Consider the following 19103-nt stretch of genomic DNA (forward strand, 5'->3'; position numbering starts at 1 on the left):
AATTGAGTAATAAGTGGAAACAACAATCTGTGTCAGATTCACTTAAAAATTCACTTCTGATTTTGTATAACTAATAACTCATTACCTATTTATTGTTTAATTGGTAAAGCTGATATAGATTACCGTTTTTCCTTTTAGACAGAGTCATAAATTAAATACTGTGCTGCACAATCTTTCTTTAGCAGTTATTTTCAGAGCACACATAGACAACGTGTTTTTAAACATATATTTAAAAAATAATAAAACTCTGAACATGAGTTTTATTGTTTGTCTGTTAATATTTCCAGCACTTGTCATTGGCGTTTGAACTTTTATTTTGGAGGGGTGCTGTGACGTCATAAGGCTGTGCTTCGCTCCTCCGTCTGTGATTCGGCTGAAAGGTTTGTTTTTCCCTTTCAGAGTTTTTAAGTCAACGATAACGATGTAAAAAGTCTTATTTATTGTTTAATGTGAGACTGAAGTGATTTATCTGACGTTAATGTTCGTTATTTGCTCGAGTTAAGCGCATCAGTAACTGATCAAAAAAAGAAAAGCTGCTTCTCATTTCTCTCTCGATATTGTGAATCATTTTTATAGAAAACACATGAATGAAAAAAGTGATGCAGAATCATCTGAAAGAAAGATTAGAGCGTTTTCATCTTAATTTAGATTACAGTAGCTCTTTCTGTGAAATAATAATTATACAATTATATTTGTCTCTGTTCTTCTCTCTTCTGACATGAGATTGTTAACATTTCTGATCTTTAAAATTTAATTCAGAGCAGCCCTGAAGCAATTAATAGTCTTGCATCAAATAACCGCATGCTCACGACTAAACTGTGAATGCTACAAGAACTACAAACTATTTTTGCGAACCAGCTGCAAATAAAGTCATTGAAGTGTAATCTAACGACTGTAATCTACTGATCATTTAGTTTCCCAGGTGAAGAACCTTAGATCCATGTGATACACGATTATCAAGATGATGTTTATTAAAGAGGAGAGTGAAGACTTCAGGATTGAAGAAGTATTCAGTCTGAAACAAGAAGAGACTGGGGAACAAACAGGTTGGTTTTCATTCTCATTGAATGATTAAAATGTCAGTCTATATATTTAAAAAGTGTTTTGTGAGTGTCCAAATTTGAGTGGTTTCGTCTGAAATGGAGATTCATTTGTAAAACATGTTGAGATCACATGACCAGACAAATACTAAAGCTGCCTTCAAGAGAATCTGAGAAGATCCAACTTCCATTCGTACATGTCATGCATTAAATAAAACCAATTAAGACCATAAATATGAGCTTTGTTGTTAACTTCCCAATATCAACTTCTGAACTGAAAACAATGAAAGTCATTCATGTTCATGATTTGTCGTCACGAAGTGATTTTTGTCTTTTCATCCTCCAAACCAGTGATTCTGTGGAAAGATATTTTGGATGTAGATGATTTTGCTCGGTTCGTTCAGGCCTGTCCCGTCACATTGGTGGAATGGAGAAATGCTAGGGAAGAATTTAAAGTCCAACCTTGTGGTTTGCTTTGAACCTTTTAGTGAATATTAAACCGTTCCCTCAAAAGCATTACAGCCCTGTCACATAAAAAAAAGAAATAGAATTAAAAAAAAATCCGAAATAGAATCAGTGAGTTACTGGAGTGAAGACTAAGCTGTGTTTTATTTTTCCTTTTTATTATTCATTCCTAAACTAGCGTTAAAATGTTCACACTAAAGTTAAAATTACATTTTTATGAAATGCTAGAGTAAAGCACTACGGTTCACTTTGAGAAGTTGTTGTAGGGGTGCTTTCTTCTCACAAAAAGTGAAACATGTATGCTAGTTAAATTAGAATCAGAATGAGCTTTATTCGCCAAGTGCAAACACAAGGAATTTGTTGTGGTTTTACAGGAGCTTTTGATACATACACAACTATATACATATATTAGGGCCGGGACTTTAACGCGTTAATTGAGATTAATTAATTACACAAAAAATAACGCGTTAATTAAGATTAATTAATTACAACAACAAAAAATTCCCGCATTTTTAATAACTTATTTTTGCACCGCGGAACGTTTCTCACTGGTTGAGTTTCGGCGGACCGATTATACTGCAGCACCAACTAGCGTTCGCATATCATCGCAGCACATCGAACCTCAAGTATCACCTCAACGCAAAACATATAGCAGCTAGCGTGGACTTTACACTTTATGTTGAACTATGTATTATTTTGTTGGTGCAACTGGCAGTTTATGTTGAGCTCTTTATTGTTTTGGCCAAGGTTATTGAGAGTTGGACTTGAGTATGTTATAGCCTCTGAAGCAACAGAGAGAGGTTTTCTAATTGTCAGGGTTTCCAATGTTCTGAATGTAATCGACAGTATTGTGTTTTACTTAAAAAACAGTTTACAAAAGGTTCCAGCACCTATAAGCTTCCTGAATTTCTGAAACATACTATTTCTAAATTATTTCTAAATATGCTATTGCTACACTTAATGGCAAAAATTGCACTGGTCTGCTAGACTTGGTTGAACAAAAATAAACAATATTTTGTTACTTAAGCTTATGTATTCAGTCATTATTCAATGGTATACTATAAATCCCTGTGAAAAAAAAATTACTTCTCACTGTTCTCAGATTAAATATTTATATGCGATTAAAATGCGATTAATTTCGATTAATTAATTACAAAGCCTCTAATTAATTAGATTAATTTTTTTAATCGAGTCCCGGCCCTAATATATAATATATATATATATATATATATATATATATATATATATATATATATATATATATATAATAGTTGTGTACACATACACAGAGTGGTGTGAAAAAAGTGTTGGCCCCCTTCCTGATTTCTTTTTTTTTTTTTGCATGTTTGTCTCACTTTAATGTTTCAGATCATCAAACAAATGTAAATATTAGTAAAAGGTAACACAAGTAAACACACCATGCAGTTTTTAAATGAAGGTTTTTATTATTATGGGAACTTGCAATGAGTCTGTTACAGCGCTAGGGCTGTTCGATTCCACAATTTTTGGAATCGATTCCAATTCCTGGTGATGGAATTGATGGGAATCGATTCCTCATTGTTGTTTTCGGTTCTTTTGATTTGACTAGGCCACCCCAAAGTCTTCATTTAGTTTTTCCACCATTCAGAGGTGGTCTTGCTGGTGTTTTGGATCAATGTCCTGCTGCAGAACCCAAGTTCACTTCAGCTTGAGGTCACAAACAGGTGGCTGGACATTCTCCTTTTTTTGGTAAAGAGCAGAATTCATGTTTCCATTTATCACAGCAAGTCTTCCAGGTCCTGAAGCAGCAAAACAGCCCCAGACCTTCACATTACCATCACCACCACCATATTTTACTGTTGGTATGATGTTCTTTTTCTGAAATGTGGTGTTACTTTTACACCAGACGTAATGGCACACACACCTTCCAAAAAGTTAAACTTTTGTCACGTCAGTCTACTGAGTGTTTTCCCAAAAGTCTTGGGGATCATCGAGATGTTTTCTGGCAAAACTGAGACAACCCTTTATGTTCATTTTGCTGAGCAGCGGTTTTTGTCTTGAATCCTGCCATGCAGACCATTTTTGCCCAGTCTTTTTCTTATGGTGGAGTCATGAACACTGACCTTAACTGAGATAAGTGAGGCCTGCCCTGCAGTTCTTTGGATGTTGTTGTGGGGTCTTTTGTCACCTCTTGGATGAGGGGTCGCTGTGCTCTTGGGGTAATTTTGGTTGGCCGGCAACTCCTGGGAAGTTTCTCCACTGTTCCATGTTTTTGCCATTTGTGAATAATAGCTATTACTGTGATTCGCTGGAGTCCAAAAACTGTGTGGCTTAATAACGTTTTCCTGACTGACAGATCTCAATTACCGTATTTTCCGGACTATAAGTCACACTTTTTTTTCATAGTTTGGCTGGTCCTGCGACTTATAGTCAGGTGTGACTTATTTATCAAAATTAATTTGACATGAACCAAGAGAAATGAATCAAGAGAAAACATTACCGTCTACAGCCGCGAGATGCCGCTTTATGCTGCTCATTGCTCCTGTAGTCTACACTGAAGACATAGAGCGCCCTCTCGCGGCTGGAGACGGTAATGTTTTCTCTTGGTTCTAAATAAATGCGACTTATAGTCCAGTGCGACTTATATATGTTTTTTTTCCTCATCATGACGTATCTTTGACTGATGCGACTTATAGTCCAAAAAATATGGTACTTTCTCATTTGTTTCTGAATCTCGGCATGATGTCTAGATCTTGGGGATCGTTTGGTCTACTTTGTCGGGCAGGTCCTATTTAAGAATTTCTTGATTTTGAATGGGTGTGGCAGTAATACAATAAGGCTTGGGTGTGGCTAAAGAAATGGAACTCGGGTGTGATAAACCACAGTTTTAACAGGGGGGCAAACACTTCTTAATCCAGGGCCATGAAGGTTTGGATTTTGTTTTCCCTTAATAATAAAAAATCTTTTAAAATCAGCATGTTATGTTTACTTATCTTTGACTAACATTTAAATTTGTTTCATCTGAAACAAAGTGTGACAAACATGCAAAAAAATTTGAAATCAGGAAGGGGTCCAACACTTTTTCACACCACTGTGTTTGGGTTTCATATGAGCATGTGGAATTAAATCATTATCATATCAGATATCGAATAGCATTCATTTTAAAAGTTATCACATTTTTCTTCAATATTGCACAGCCCTTTGTACTATAAGAGAAATTTTTAGTATATTAAAGGGTTAGTGCATGATAGCGCCCCCCTAGTGTATAATAGCGAGAACGCAGAAACCTGGAAAATCTTGTGTAGAAAGCGTAGTCTCATGTTAGGTTATTTCAAGTCTGAATTTGGACTTTTATTCAAACCTTTCTGATTGTCTTTTATAAAACAGGCTTCAGATGTACTGGATGCATCGAAAAGCTTTGCCGATCTGATTCCAGATATCACACCTACAGTGATGACTGGCACGCCTGTAGGTCCGATCTTCATGTTCTTTGATTTTTCCAGGCTGATACATAGGCCGATCTTACTGGCTTCGTAGTTGATGTGAGATAAGACCATAGTTCAAATTACAGGGGGTAAAAGGGACAGAAATATCAGTTAAGTAACAAAAATGAATGAAAAAACGGAAAGTAGGTGGGAAAAAACATTGTCGTTAAATGAAATAAAAATAAAAACGAGGCATATATTACAACAAAAAAAAAAAACTGACTTAAACTGTAACGTGTGTTTGGCAAAACTTACTAAAATAAAATTATAGAGTAAATGTCCTTAGTTTTCGTCTTTGTCAAGGTCTTTAATTTTTTAACGTTATTCGTTCTAACACGCAGTGTATTCGTTCAGCTGCATTTCCTTTCCCTGCTCTCCCTCCGTCTTTCTGTCACTCATGCGTCTCTTACATATGTGCGCGCGTGCACACATACACACACAGACCCTCCCCTCCGAGGGGATGACGCGCCATTCCATCGGAATGCAAATGATCATAATTGATGTAATAATTAATAATAATTGATTACAATGCACACCTTATACATGTGTCGTGGAAATTCTAGTTCAAGAACAATTTATAGACTGAGAATGAAAAACCAAACAGAGTTTTGTCTTTGTATTGCTTTAAAGGCCGTGTTGCAGGGTTACATTTTCAATGAATTTGTGCAATTTGCTTGTTGGTAATAAACATTTAAACTGTTATCCATTGTATTTTATGTTGTTGGCTATCACAAAACGGAATATAATACGAAAAAGTACGTACTATCTTACTACAGCGGTTTGCAACAATTCTCCTTTCCCCCACAATGCATTGCATCACGTCACGTTGGGGACAGAATTTACCAAAGCCGCCTTGAGAGCATTGAGAGTGACTAGAGAGACGAGTATTAGACGAGAGTATTCAGATTATAGATAAATAGATAAATACAGAGAGATATATATATATATATATATAGCCGGACGGATAGATAGATAGATAGATATCGACCAAATCGCACTCACTTCTGTACAGCACAAGCTTTCCAATGCAGTTTCCATGGGACAGCACCCACACAAGCACATGCCAAACACAGTGACAGAGACGCGGCTATGTTTGCAACAACATTTTCACCGGAGGAAGAGATAAACGCTTAGAAACGCCCATGTAGCTAGCATGATGCCTTCTATTTCTAGATGACAAAGACAACGTTTACCAGTACTACCGACACTATCCATTGACAGTAAAAAAAACAAAAAGTAAATTAATAAATAAATTATATATATATATATATATATATATATATATATATATATATATATATATATATATATATATATATAATGTGTGTGTATATATATATAATGTGTATATATATATAATGTATATGTATGTGTGTGTCGTTATTGTGCACTGCTGCCCGTAGACTAGCTCCAGTGCTCATTGCTGCATTGTTAAATGATAGCAACTCACCAGAACACTTCACCAAATCTCCACTCATTCTCCTCGGACCATGCATTTAATTGGCTTTGATGGCCATCAGTTCTTGGCAATTCCTCATTTGCCTCTCTCACGTCTGGCAGGTTCTAAATTATGTGGCTGTGGGCCATCATACATGTTGGTTCTTGCCACCTATTCCTTATCCCAGTTTTTATCGCAACCTTACATTGTCCTAAAACAGTTTTTTCAATGTGTACCACTTGCATAAACACTGCATCTGTAGGCAGTATTGTACATCTCATGCACCTCTCCCTGGTACGGACTGTCTCAGAACAAATTTTTCCTGGTACATGATTCCTCTTTAGAAGTAGTTTTTCAGCCTAAAGCAGTTATGTGCACAGGTTACACAAAGAACTCAGTGTCCCTATGGACTATATATGCTACCTTGATCATTGTACGTTAAAAGGATACCTAAATGAGATTAATGCTATCAATGCCATATAAAAATAGACCTACACCATCAATGGCCTTTAAAATGACTTAAAATGCATTATACAAAAAACAATGAGGCGATAATGATTGGTTAACCCCTTAACTGTCACTCACATTTTTGAACATTGACTTTATAGTTCACGATCCAAACTTACATTTTTATAATTCATGAATGAAAATATTTTGTAACATGATGATGTACCATTTACATGGAAATGCAATGTCTGACTTTAAAATGGGTTTTAAAGGATGAATTTTGAGATTTTACGTTTTCAGTCGATATATAACTTCTGATGATTTCTAAAATGTGATAGAGAACGAGGCAACAAAGAAGTCTTCTTTTTTAAACAAAGGTCAAAGGTCAAAAGTTATAAAGTAGGGTGCACTCTTGTCATAAATTAATCTATTACTTTTCCTACATAATGTTTTGCAAAAAAAATTGGTAAAATATATATTTGGGAGTCTTAGACCTTTCCAACGATATATAGTTTGTCAAAATTAGATTAGATTTAATATTAATATAGTGAAGTAAATGTAGGCGTCCCACAGAGTGGACGGGTGACAGTTAACAGGTTAATAACACTGTTAAAATACATAATGTAGGCTAATACAAAATAAACAATTCATGTACACATTATTACAAATGCCTGCAAAGGGAGCCAAAGGCCAAGTAACTGCTGCTGCTACACGTACAGGACAATCAAATCCTTGTTTAGGCTACTGACATTTAATTCAAATATTCACTTAATCTTTCATTTTTGGCCACCTTTTTGCTATAGATGACACAGCCTCTATAATTTTCTTCGACAAAAAACACGTGGACACCACAACCCTTACAAAAATAAACCATGCTTGAGATTATAAAAACAATTATTAGACACCTGTATAAGCACAAATGCTATTTTGGGGATTTCCGCCTGGATTTTTCCTACCCAAATTCAAAAGCTTCCCATTCCTACATGCAGAGGTGTAAATGCAGAAGTTTGGTATCATTTTAAAGGAAACCCTTTGAAATTACATAAAACACTGTTGAAATGGATAAAAATGATTTTATATGTTGTCTGTGTTATAATAAATAGGGGGAAAAAAGGTGCTTTTTGATTTTTTTTTTATTATAAGCTGAAGTTTGAAATTGCATAGCTCAGGAAATGAAGGGCCTAGCAGCTTCAGACCTATTTCTTGTGTTTCCAGCACATGTCAGCTAATAGAGGAAAAAATAAATTTGTTTCTATCATAATCTATGCAAAAGTTATTCTATTCCAACTGAAGGAAGGAATAATACCCTTTTTGTATACAATTTCTGCCTGCCCAAATTTGAAGTATCCCCATAACTACATATAGTGGAATAAATGGAATATCTATATTATTTTAAAGAAAACCCTTTGAAATTACATAAAAAGCTGCTGTTTGTGACAAATATTATTATTCATGTTGTTTTTCATATGATGAACCACCTCAATACAAGGAGATATATATATTTTTTTTCTAAACACTGTCTTTGAACGCGGATAACTCAGGCCCTGTGTGCTCTATCAAACTGCAGGTAGTTCTGGTTGTTACCAGCAGATGACAGTAGACGCTACAAAAAAGAATTTTGTCTTTATCATGTTTTATGCAATAATTATTCTTATTCAACTGAAGGGTGGTAAAATACACTTTTTTTCTAATTCAAGACACCTAGTCCCCACCTGTCAAAAGTGCAATAACAACGTATTACAAAGCCTCTTACCACAGAAATCATACTTTTACTTGTTGATAACAATAGCAACATGACTTTCCAGGGCTTTTATTCATATATTCAAGTTTTCTTCTCAGAAGGAATCATAATCGGTATATAAAAAAGAGCAATGACACACAGTGGTACTTTTTGACTTTTATTTTTCAATAATCAAACATTTTTCAAACAAATATATAAAGAATTAGTAAAAAAAAAAAGCAATATTCAACAGCAAAAGAGCAATTTTCAAATATAAATATTGTATAAAAAGTGTTTTAGAAAATAAGTAAAAAACCGTGGAAACATTTACCTAATTATAAAAACAAAACCTGACCTTGACAAATAAATTGTGCAAATTTGTAATTAAATAATACTAATAATACTACTAAAAAAGTGCAAACATTTACCAAAAATTGTAAAAAAAAACAAATACTGACCTTACTGTCAAATAAATTGTTCAAATTTGTAAAAAATGAATACTAATAATACTACTAATAAAAAATGTGCAAACATTTGCCTCAAAATCTGAAAACAAATCAAGTCTAATAAAATGTGCAAAATTATAAAATAAAACTAATACTTAAAAAAATAAAACTGTGCAAACATATTTGTTCAAACGTAAAAAGAAAAAAAAAGTTCTCTTGAAGAACTTTTTGGTTTATATAAAAATAAACCACAAAAATAGAAAAAAAAACTAGTCTGAGTGTCCCTTGGTGTGCCAGCGTTTGAAGCAGTTGCGTGAAGATACCAAGCAGAGTGCAACGTTGCATTTAGCACAGTATACGGGAGTCTTTACTTTCTTTTCCTCCTTTTTGCATAATGCACAGACTCTCCGGGCAGCTGTGGCATCACTGCCAAAATACTCCGGCAGGCACTTTTGGGCTGGTGCATGTGATGTGGATGCAGCTGCATGTGATGAGGTCGTTTGTGCTGTGGTACCACTGATTAGTTCTGAAATAAGCTGCTCTCTGAATACTTTTTGGGTCAGAGGGGTCTTATTTTGATGCTTTGACAGCTCGCTGTGTAGAATATAGCTGTTCACAACAGCAATGTCAATAAAATGAAAAAAGAAAGTTTTGTACCACTTTCTTGTTTTATGTAGTACATTGTAGTAACCAATGAGAGCGTCGGAGAGGTCAACACCGCCCATGTACCTGTTGTACTCCAAAACGGCTACCGGAACAGGAACCTGGTCCCTTCTCCAACCACCCTCTGCAGTCCTTATCCGACGATTTACAGTGTCACCATTGAAGGATTTGTGAATTGTGGAGCACATGGTGACCTCCCTGGTGTCCATCCATTTCACAAAAAGGAGCTTCCCATTTCGAATCCACCGGATTTCCCCTCTTTTGGCCTTTTTGCTGAGGTCATTTTCCTTGGTTCTAGGGAAGCCCTGTCTGTTTGGACATATGGTGCCGCATGCCTGTGTGTTTTTCATCAGCAAATCAGAAAAAAGGGTTGGGTTTGTATAAAAATTGTCCATGAAAATGTGATAGCCTTGACCAAGAGTGTTGAAATCCAGAAGCTGCATCACAGAATCATAACTCAAGCCTTTCCCACTTTCTGATGAGGATTTTCCTTCATAAACAAAGAAGTTCCAAGTGTATGCACAGTTGGAGTCTGCAAGGACAAACAATTTGTAGCCCCATTTGGTGGGCTTGTGCTTCATGTATTGCTTCAGGCCAATCCTTGCTTTCGAAGAAACCATGCGCTCGTCCACTGATAGCTGCTTATTGGGGTGAAAATATGCCTTACAAGCAGAAACAATCTCTGTGTAGAGGGGTTTTACAGTATTGTTCAAAATAATAGCAGTACAATGTGACTAACCAGAATAATCAAGGTTTTTCGTATATTTTTTTATTGCTACGTGGCAAACAAGTTACCAGTAGGTTCAGTAGATTGTCAGAAAACAAATGAGACCCAGCATTCATGATATGCACGCTCTTAAGGCTGTGCAATTGGGCAATTAGTTGAATTAGTTGAAAGGGGTGTGTTCAAAAAAATAGCAGTGTGGCATTCAATCACTGAGGTCATCAATTTTGTGAAGAAACAGGTGTGAATCAGGTGGCCCCTATTTAAGGATGAAGCCAACACTTGTTGAACATGCATTTGAAAGCTGAGGAAAATGGGTCGTTCAAGACATTGTTCAGAAGAACAGCGTACTTTGATTAAAAAGTTGATTAGAGAGGGGAAAACCTATAAAGAGGTGCAAAAAATGATAGGCTGTTCAGCTAAAATGATCTCCAATGCCTTAAAATGGAGAGCAAAACCAGAGAGACGTGGAAGAAAACGGAAGACAACCATCAAAATGGATAGAAGAATAACCAGAATGGCAAAGGCTCAGCCAATGATCACCTCCAGGATGATCAAAGACAGTCTGGAGTTACCTGTAAGTACTGTGACAGTTAGAAGACGTCTGTGTGAAGCTAATCTATTTTCAAGAATCCCCCGCAAAGTCCCTCTGTTAAAAAAAAGGCATGTGCAGAAGAGGTTACAATTTGCCAAAGAACACATCAACTGGCCTAAAGAGAAATGGAGGAACATTTTGTGGACTGATGAGAGTAAAATTGTTCTTTTTGGGTCCAAGGGCCACAGGCAGTTTGTGAGACGACCCCCAAACTCTGAATTCAAGCCACAGTACACAGTGAAGACAGTGAAGCATGGAGGTGCAAGCATCATGATATGGGCATGTTTCTCCTACTATGGTGTTGGGCCTATTTATCGCATACCAGGGATCATGGATCAGTTTGCATATGTTAAAATACTTGAAGAGGTCATGTTGCCCTATGCTGAAGAGGACATGCCCTTGAAATGGTTGTTTCAACAAGACAATGACCCAAAACACACTAGTAAACGGGCAAAGTCTTGGTTCCAAACCAACAAAATTAATGTTATGGAGTGGCCAGCCCAATCTCCAGACCTTAATCCAATTGAGAACTTGTGGGGTGATATCAAAAATGCTGTTTCTGAAGCAAAACCAAGAAATGTGAATGAATTGTGGAATGTTGTTAAAGAATCATGGAGTGGAATAACAGCTGAGAGGTGCCACAAGTTGGTTGACTCCATGCCACACAGATGTCAAGCAGTTTTAAAAAACTGTGGTCATACAACTAAATATTAGTTTAGTGATTCACAGGATTGCTAAATCCCAGAAAAAAAAAAATGTTTGTACAAAATAGTTTTGAGTTTGTACAGTCAAAGGTAGACACTGCTATTTTTTTGAACACGCCCCTTTCAACTAATTGCCCAATTGCACAGCCTTAAGAGCGTGCATATCATGAATGCTGGGTCTTGTTTGTTTTCTGACAATCTACTGAACCTACTGGTAACTTGTTTGCCACGTAGCAATAAAAAATATACTAAAAACCTTGATTATTCTGGTTAGTCACATTGTACTGCTATTATTTTGAACAATACTGTATTTTATATAATCTGTCATAGTCCGGGGTTCCCTTCTTTTGTGCATTTTCTTCATCATCTTTTATGTTGGAAAGATGAAGATTGCAAGAAATCACCTGGAACTGCGACCTTGACATTGCAAACTGTGGGAATGGAAAACTATAAATGTCCTTCTTTGCCCAATAGTCAGCAATGTTCTTAGCGTTCACCAATCCCATATAGATTACAATGCCAAGGTAGGTAAAAAAGTCTTTCACAGTAAGGACTTTCCAAAGGAATTTCTTTCCAGCCTCTGCCCTCTTTGCAGCAAACTCATTTGTATTGTTTATGATTGTCGCCACAACAGAGGAAGTGAAAAACAGCTGAAAAAGGTCAAGTGGGGAGTATGTTGCTGTTGTGATCAGCTGAGGGCCTGGAGTACGCTTAGGCATAAAGTTTATTACAGCTGGGTCCTCGTCTGCCTCTGTTACATCATGCCACCTTTCATCAGAAACAGCAGCTGGCTGAGCACTTCTCCCCTGTGCTGAAGATCCAGCTCTAGCTCTACCTCTACCTCTGCCTCTGCGCAGCCCAGAAGAAGTGGGGGTTGTGGTTGGAGTGGTGGTTGGAGTTGTGGTGGGGGAGGTGTTGGGCCCAGGTGTGCTTGGGGCAGCTGAATGGGTTGTGTGTCTTGGCCTTTTTGAAGGTACCCACTCCTCATCCGATGAACTCGGTCTGTAATACCAAATAAACAGAGTTTATGCGAATGTTTTCATTTGCAAATGCTAAACTAGTAGACACCTGAACCGTTGTTTCGTATTGTTTTCCAGCTGTGGCAAATACAAACAACTATAATAGCCAGCGGGCAACGCGCAATGAAGAACAAAGAGCAATCGACTAGCACGCGCGGTCATGCTAACAAATTACATTACAGATCATGGTAATAAATTACAATAGAAATGCTAAACTCATAGAACAGCAGTTTCCCATTGTTTTCCAGTTGCGGTGAACACAAACAACCAAGTTATAATAGCCACTGGGAAACGCGCAATGGAGAACAAAGCGAATAGCACGCGCGGTCGTGATAATAAATTACATTGCAGATCATGGTAATAAATTACGATACAAATGCTAAACTCATAGACAACTGAACAGCAGTTTCCAATTGTTTTCCAGTTGCGGAGAACACAAACAACCAAGTTATAATAGCCACTGGGTAACGCGCAATGGAGAACAAAGCGAATAGCACGCGCGGTCGTGATAATAAATTACATTGCAGATCATGGTAATAAATTACAATAGAAATGCTAAACTCATAGAACAGCAGTTTCCCATTGTTTTCCAGTTGCGGTGAACACAAACAACCAAGTTATAATAGCCACTGGGAAACGCGCAATGGAGAACAAAGCGAATAGCACGCGCGGTCGTGATAATAAATTACATTGCAGATCATGGTAATAAATTACGATACAAATGCTAAACTCATAGACAACTGAACAGCAGTTTCCAATTGTTTTCCAGTTGCGGAGAACACAAACAACCAAGTTATAATAGCCACTGGGTAACGCGCAATGGAGAACAAAGCGAATAGCACGCGCGGTCGTGATAATAAATTACATTGCAGATCATGGTAATAAATTACGATAAAAATGCTAAACTCATAGACAACTGAACAGCAGTTTCCAATTGTTTTCCAGTTGCGGAGAACACAAACAACCAAGTTATAATAGCCACTGGGTAACGCGCAATGGAGAACAAAGCGCATTCGACTAGCACGCGCGGTCATGATAATAAATTACATTACAGATCATGCTAACAAATCATGATACATCTCAAAAACATTTGTATTGAGTATAAACATTTACTTACATATCTAGTTCAGGATCCTCTCCATCAATGAAGGCTGCTTCGCGCACTGAGTCGAAGCTCGCGTCGCTCTCCGAATCGGTGTCAGTGAGGCGATCTAACTCCTCCAAAACTGCTTCTGGTCCGACAAAAACCTTCTTTTGGGGCTCTTTTCCCTTTTTTGAAGCCATATTCTGAGTTACAAACAAGTCCGTACGCGCTGCTGTGTGGTGCGTCTCTGCTGTGATTTGTCCTTGCTGTACTGTCTTTGTTTTGCACACGTCATTAATCGTTCACACTGTAATATCTCAGCCGCTGATTGGCCGATCTCAGCTCGCGACATATCAGCGGAAAGCTGAGAGTGTCATCTGCATCAACAAATGTTTTACTATTTTCCTGAATTTTTGAATACCATAACTGTACTTTGTTGTGTTTTGCACATACAAGAAATAGAAAGGGATTATTCAGGCACACAACCAAAGAAAACGTTGTAAATGGGCTCATTTTGTAGAGGAGAACCTAAGGTAAAAGATGATATAGCGTTTGTGGCTATCTACGCTATCTGCTGCAGCTCACGCAGAAAATATTCTGATGTTTCACTTGTTGTTTACAAAAGACCATTCCATAACTCGTTATTCATTCGACGATTGTTGAATATTTGATGAAAATAGAATAAAAATAACGATGGAACCTTATTCCTGGGAATGAGAGCTTTCATTTGATATATGACTTGCACAAGTGTGTCATATTTCAGCGATATGAAAAATATGAATATTCAATAATATACAAATCCGAAGGGGGGTTGTAGTCTAAATTAAGTATTAATAACTTTCTTATAATAAGATATATGTCAAAGTGATGCATATCTGCAGAAAATAGACATTATAAGCTTTCAAACAGTGCCACATATGGGGCTCTGGGTACAGTGCATCCCTTTAAAAATTAAAGGGATTTTCCATGACGTCACATCTCGACCCGGTACTGGGTCTGCAGAGTTTAAGAGGTGTATTAATAAAGTTATATCCATAGGTAACTGTTTTTTATTTAATTACATTTCTGTTTTTACCCATATAGTAGCTTTTTTTTCCATAATATTTGAGGGAGGGTGGGCACAACAATACAGTCCTGCTTAGGGAACCCATTTGACCAGCATCGGCCCTGATCACAAATTAAAAAGTGGTATAAAAATATTTTAAATTCTGAATATAATTTTGTCAGTGTGTTAATGTCGACCTGAGAAGCGATTGAGCCTTTTTTAGAAAGTTAGCTAGTCGCAAGTTTGAAGTAAAATGCACTTATTGGTTGTGGTTGTCGATGTCAAAACACTACATTAGCTATGATTCAAAAATTAAATAATGTTGTGTCATTTTTTTCCCTTTTACACTAAATCTTTGCTGCTTCAAACCAGATCGAGTAGGCTATTAACTGTATAGGGTAAATTTAGGATAGTGTGTGAAAAATACAGCTGTGGTATTTGTATAGGGTGTGAATTCTGTATAGAAGATGACAAAAACTAACACTAAAACTAATAAAAACTAAACTAAAACTAAGCATTTAAAAAAAAAAAAAAACACTTTAAAAACTAATTAAAACTAAACTGAATTTGAAAACAAACATAACATCAGTGAAACCTGTGGTCAACACGTTGCACTTGGCGATCGCGGTGGGGATTGATATGGTAGTGGACCATGATGGTCATAGAAGAAGTGACAGAGCAATACCCCGATAATGGTAGGTTAATTCACACTCTGGATAAGACTTAAACTGTGCTAATGTTTGTTCACAAATGGCAATATAATTCTCATGTTGTCCAAATGAATGTGCTGGAAAATAAAACTTGTCATGCTGTTTCGCAAGGATTTTGATAACTGTCAGATTGAATGTTAAAAAGCAAAGAGTTACTGAGATTACAAGTAACAATTTTTTCATTAGTCTTTTTTTTCCAGTAGACTTTGATGCTTTAATCTGTTTTTGTATTTTTTTTCTCCTAGACCTGATTGAGGAGAGTCAAGAGCTGAATGATTTGGAAAAGAAAAAGCAGAATGAGAAAGATCATGATTTAAAAATTGGGAAAAAGATGGAATCTAACAGTTTTTTAATCTGCAGTCTTTGTGGAAAGAGTTTCAATCGAAAACAGAACCTTGCGCTCCACATGAGAGTTCACACTGGAGAGAGACATTTTATCTGTAAACAGTGTGGAAAGAGTTTCACTCAAAGTGGAAACCTTAAAATTCACATGAGAATTCACACCGGAGAAAAGCCTTATAATTGCTCTCAGTGTGGACAGAGATTTACAAATAAAGGCAACTTAATTTACCACATGAGAACTCACAGTGAAGAGAGCTTGTTCACCTGCCCACAGTGTGGGAAGAATTTCCCTCAAAAACAAAACCTGAAAGTCCACATGAGGATTCACACTGGAGAGAAGCCTTACATTTGCACTCAGTGTGGAAAGGGTTTTACTCATAAAGGCAACCTTAGTTCCCACATGAGTACTCACACTGGAGAGAAGCCTTATACTTGCTCTCAGTGTGGACAGAAATTTTCACATAAATGCAACCTTAATTCCCACATGAGCACTCACACTGGAGAGAAGCCTTACACTTGCATTCAGTGTGGAAAGAGTTTTGCTCATAAACCCAGTCTTAATAAACACATGCTAAGTCACACAGGAGAGAAGCGGTTCGCATGTGCTCAATGTGGAAAGAGTTTTGCTCATAAACACACTCATAATAACCACGTGAGAAGTCACACAGGAGAGAAGCGGTTTGCATGTGATCAATGTGGAAAGCGCTTCACAACAGAACTAAGCCGTAGATACCACATGACCATTCACACCGGAGAGAAACGGTTCTTATGTGGTCAATGTGGAAGGAGTTTCACGCATAAAGTAAGCCTGAAATACCACACAAGGACTCACTCAGGAGAAAAATGTTTTATATGTCATCTGTGTGGAAAGAGTTTTAGTCTTGAATGTGGTCTGAAAAATCATATGAGAGATCACGCTGAAGAGAATTCCTTCACCTGCAAACCTGACTGAACGTTCATTGCTGCTGAGTGTGAACCAAATCTGATTGTACACCTTTTATTTTCAACATTCACCTCTATCTACATTATCCACCTATGTTATCTTGAGGCTACATCTGACCATCTCCTTTGCTGTAGTTTCAAGTAATAAGCATTTATATTTACATTAAGTCCAAATGAACTTAGAAATTGTAAGCAACATTTATTTAAATAAAAAATTCAATAAAAAAGGAATATTGAACAAGTGTGTGTATACAGTGGGGCTTGAAAGTTTGGGCACCCTTTGCAGAATCTGTGAAAATGAGTAATTTTCAAAAAATAAGAGAGATCATACTAAATGCATGTTATTTTTTTATTTAGTACTGTCCTGAGTAAGATATTGTACATAAAAGATATTAACATTTAGTCCACATAACCCCACTCAAAAGTTTGGGAACCCTTGGTTCTTAATACTCTGTGTGGTCACCTGATGATCCTCGACTGTCTTTCCGTTTTGTGATGGTTGTGCATGAGTCCCTTGTTTCTTCTGAACAGTTAAACTGAGCTGCGTTCTTCAGAAAAATCCTGAAGGTCCTGCAGATTCTTCAGTTTTCCAGCATCTTTGCATATTTGAACCCTTTCAAGCAGTGAGTTTATGATTTTGAGATTCATCTTTTCAGACTGAGGACTTTTGAGGGACTCAAACATAACTATTTAAAAAGATTCAAGAATTCACTGATGCTCCAGAAGGAAACAAGATGCATTAGGAGTTGGGGGTTGAAAACTTCTGAACACGATGAAGGTGGCCAAATTTGTCTTATTTGGTTGAAATATAATTTTTTTTTCCATTTAGTTCTGCCCTTCGTTAGCAACAAAAGATACTTGTATGTTTCCCCCCAGCTCTTACTTAACGTTTGAGGAGAAGTTCTACAGAAGGAGGCTCCAGCACTAGTGATGGGAAGTTCGGATCATTTTACCAACTCAGACTTTTGAGTCTCGTTCAGCAAAATGAACAAATCTTTTTTTCGAGTCATTTCGTTCATTTTAGCAAAATCCCAGCCAACATGTCCATGTGGGCCCCACATGGGATTTATCTGGGCTATGTGGGTTTCAACTGGACATGGGCTCAGAGTGGGCACTTTGATGGGCTGAATGTGGGCCCCAGCTTGGGTACAATTGTGGGCCCCAGTTAGGCTGCCCATTATTGTTTATTTGTGGGTCCCAGATGGGCCACATTTGGGCTATATTAGGATATATTTATAGTTACATTATTTATTTATTTTTATTTTGCTAATTATTTATTTTTATGCAGTTATGTGTAGCTAAAAAAGCTAACAATTAAATTGATTTAATTGTATGCCTTTTATGTTTTATATCATTTAGGGTAATATCATAATGTAACAATCCAAGATTTTATTTTATTTATAAGTATCTCAAAGTTTTTTTATCTTCTTATAATCTAAAAGCACCTGTGTTATGCATCAATGAGTCTTGCGATGATTGGTGATGGCAAGTGCACTTCGTCTTGGCGCAATAATATCTTCACTCGTGAAAAATCCTGTCACGGACCCCCGCTCCCTCTAGTGAAGATATTACTGCGCCAAGACGAAGTGCTTACAAGCACTTGCCATGGTATTCCGCCACACAATATAGTTATCCATTTTACATGCTTAGAAAAGCGCAACGTTTTGTTTTGTGTTACCGTCCTAGATCGAGTTACACTACGCGAGTAACTGTATTTAAATTGGGAAAACGTGGAGGTGTTTGGTAGCTTCTCTGCTTGGCCCATATTGAATGAATGGGCTAAGCTAAGTGCTTTCAAAGTGTCACCGCGCGCCAAAGCGATTGAGTGCACGCACTGAGACTAGAGAGGTATGTATCAACTCGTCTTAGTTAAGGGAAAAACATAGTTTAATATGAAAACACGTTGGAGTATCCCTTTAATACCTTTATAATGTATTATAAATATGGGCTTAATAGAAAGTGTTACCATGTTTTTATCCTGTTTTATTTTGTTTTACCAAATAAAAAATGTGTTTTAGAGATTGAGTTGAAGTCATTTTCTTCACATTTGAAATATTTTAACATGAAATTTAAAACTAATTAAGCACCGATTTTTTTAGGTAAATAAAACATTTTAATTTAGAGTTTTATTGCGTATTAGCACATTAACTTTATCCAGAGGAATTAATAAAGAAATATAAATGGGGGCCAGTTGTGACCCACTGTGGTCCCACAAAAACCCCATATAGGGGCCATGTGTGGGTCCAGTGTAATCA

General features: G+C 36.8%; 1 protein-coding gene across 1 annotated transcript; it reads left to right on the plus strand.

The window, feature by feature from the left end:
- Positions 1–289: 289 nt before the first annotated feature.
- LOC127951813 (gastrula zinc finger protein XlCGF8.2DB) lies at positions 290–18867 on the plus strand. Its single transcript, XM_052549859.1, has 3 exons — positions 290–380; positions 915–1046; positions 15810–18867. Exons 2-3 carry the CDS (start codon positions 962–964, stop codon positions 16856–16858), a joined length of 1134 nt encoding a protein of 377 aa, XP_052405819.1. The 5' UTR covers positions 290–380; positions 915–961; the 3' UTR covers positions 16859–18867.
- Positions 18868–19103: the final 236 nt, after the last annotated feature.

Source organism: Carassius gibelio, chromosome B3 (genome assembly GCF_023724105.1).
Source record: "Carassius gibelio isolate Cgi1373 ecotype wild population from Czech Republic chromosome B3, carGib1.2-hapl.c, whole genome shotgun sequence".
In the NCBI taxonomy this organism is placed as follows: domain Eukaryota; kingdom Metazoa; phylum Chordata; class Actinopteri; order Cypriniformes; family Cyprinidae; genus Carassius; species Carassius gibelio.